Source organism: Diaphorina citri, unplaced genomic scaffold (genome assembly GCF_000475195.1).
Source record: "Diaphorina citri unplaced genomic scaffold, Diaci psyllid genome assembly version 1.1 scaffold1507, whole genome shotgun sequence".
Lineage (NCBI taxonomy): Eukaryota > Metazoa > Arthropoda > Insecta > Hemiptera > Psyllidae > Diaphorina > Diaphorina citri.
Genome location: NW_007378933.1, coordinates 32,679 through 34,822, shown reverse-complemented (window position 1 = coordinate 34,822; position 2,144 = coordinate 32,679). Strand labels below are relative to the sequence as shown.

General features: G+C 41.9%; 1 protein-coding gene across 1 annotated transcript in view; it reads left to right on the top strand.

Annotated features, from left to right (window-relative positions):
• The window catches only part of LOC103516198 (large neutral amino acids transporter small subunit 1-like), a 39,511-nt gene that overhangs the window by 8,355 nt on the left and 29,012 nt on the right, over positions 1–2,144 (top strand). Inside the window, exon 2 of the mRNA XM_017446953.2 lies at positions 1,740–1,964. Within this exon, the coding sequence (XP_017302442.1) occupies positions 1,740–1,964 (225 nt within the window). The remainder of the gene's footprint in view (positions 1–1,739; positions 1,965–2,144) is intronic.

The following is a 2,144-nucleotide window of genomic DNA, read 5'->3' as shown; positions in this document are numbered from 1 at the left end:
TGTTCCCTCGCGCGCGTTCGCCGCTGGGGGGGAATACGTGTTTACGGTCGCGCTGCGCGCTCCCGGGGCTTCGCGGGGTTGTGCATGGGGTCGCGCTTCGCGCTCCCTTGTTTACGGTCGCGCTGCGCGCTCCCGGGGCTTCACGGGGTTGTGCTTGGGGTCGCGCTTCGCGCTCCCTCGTTTACGGTCGCGCTGCGCGCTCCCGGGGCTTCGCGGGGTTGTGCATGTGGTCGCTTCGCGACTCCTCTTGGCTTCGCCCCTGAAAACTAATATCGTACCTAAATCGTGTTCGGAAGAAATGAAAACTAAAAGCGAGAGAAAATATTAAACGTAGGAAAAGTTTTGCTGGCCTCAAACCTTGTTCCCTGTGTATTTCTGGACTAAAAAACGTCAATATCTCGGGAACGGTATGGAATTTCGGGGGTTTTCGATTTTTCCCAGTATGTACAAAAAATAAGGAATCCAATGGTAAAAACCCCATCTTCCTAGCTTATCTAGAGGTGGGTTAGAATTAGTATGAGTGAGTGAGTCAGTCAGTCAGTCAGTTACACAAGGGGCTGTATATTTAGGACTCGCACTTCGTGCTCGGGAGGGGGGCGAACCCCCGGGGGCTTCGCGTGTTCGCTACGCGGGGTTGCGTATACGGTCGCGCTGCGCGCTCCCAGGGGCTTCGCGGGGTTGTGCATGGGTTGCGCAAAAAACCTAATAAAAAGAACTTTGGAGTTTGGATTTATCTTCTTCTAAATTTCACTCCCTACTTATTCCTGGCATATATAAATGTTTAGAAAATAGTAGATACCCTCGTAAACTGATTGAAAAATTAATTAAAGAAAAATCTCAAAATAATAATAACCAAAATCATACTTTATCTACAATCTTCAGCTAATAATCAAACTCAGACAATATATTATTCCTTCCCATATTTAGGACAAACGAGCTTCAAAATTCGAAAAGTCATGGTAGAAATTATTCCCATTAAATTTGGACACCGCTCTACAAATAATAATAAACTTAAATTTTTCTCAAACCTAAAAGATATAACAAAAAATGAACTTAAATCTGGTATTGTTTATAAAATTGATTGTGAAAATTGCCCCCACTCATACCTACATTGGAGAATCTGGTCAATATCTTAAGAAAAGAATGCACCAACACAATTATGATATAAAAAGAAAGAAAAATGCATCAGCCCTAACAAATCATGTGTTTGAAAATCAACATAATTTTGACTTCAATAATGTAAAAATCATAGATACGCTGCGCATATACCAGAACCTCATCGATACCATATTATAATTTTCCTCACTTCTACTCCTGCTGCGCTGCGATAGAGTCAACATCTATCTTGGTCTGAAGATGATGTCCTGAGTGACATCGAAAGCTCAGGCTCACCAATTTAAAAACTTTTAATCGTAATTGTCTTGATAAAAATCGGAACTATGTTAAAGATAGTACAATATATTTTATTTCATGTTTATCAACAAAAAGTTGTGAAACACAAGTCTTGATTTCTTAAAACTACAGAGAAAGAAAGTAATAGGTAAAAGTAAGAAAACAGACAAAACTAAACTACAACTACAACAAAGGGCTGCTCCGGCGTCGCGATACCGGACAGCCGGACACGTAAGTGCCGCGACATCAGACGGGCGGATGTTCACCGCGCTCATACTCATGGGCACGCAGAACACCCATGAAATAAAATATATTGTATTGTATTGACTGCTAATATTTGTTCGCAGGAAATAATGTTGCACAGAAATGCGCATGGGGGAACGGGACAGCAGCATCAGGGGCGTACTCGAAAGAGACAGGAGGGGGGAGGAGTTCTTCCACAGAGAGCTTCGACTCCGGGTCCGGACGGAACAAGTTGGCGAGACATGGCACAACGCAGGATGACACTCTTCACCTCGAGAGACGGGTGGGACTCTTCAGTGGGGTGGCTCTAATAGTGGGAACTATGATAGGTAAGTCCATAATGTAACACAAAAAATGAACAATGCACCATAAACTAGGCAGACTAAACAAAGTCTAAAAAAAAAAAAAAAAAAAAAAAAAAAAAAAAAAAAATATCAAAAAACAAAATAATTTTAAATGGGGGGGGGAAAATTCAGGGAATAAAAAGAACATGAAAAAAAAAAAAAAAA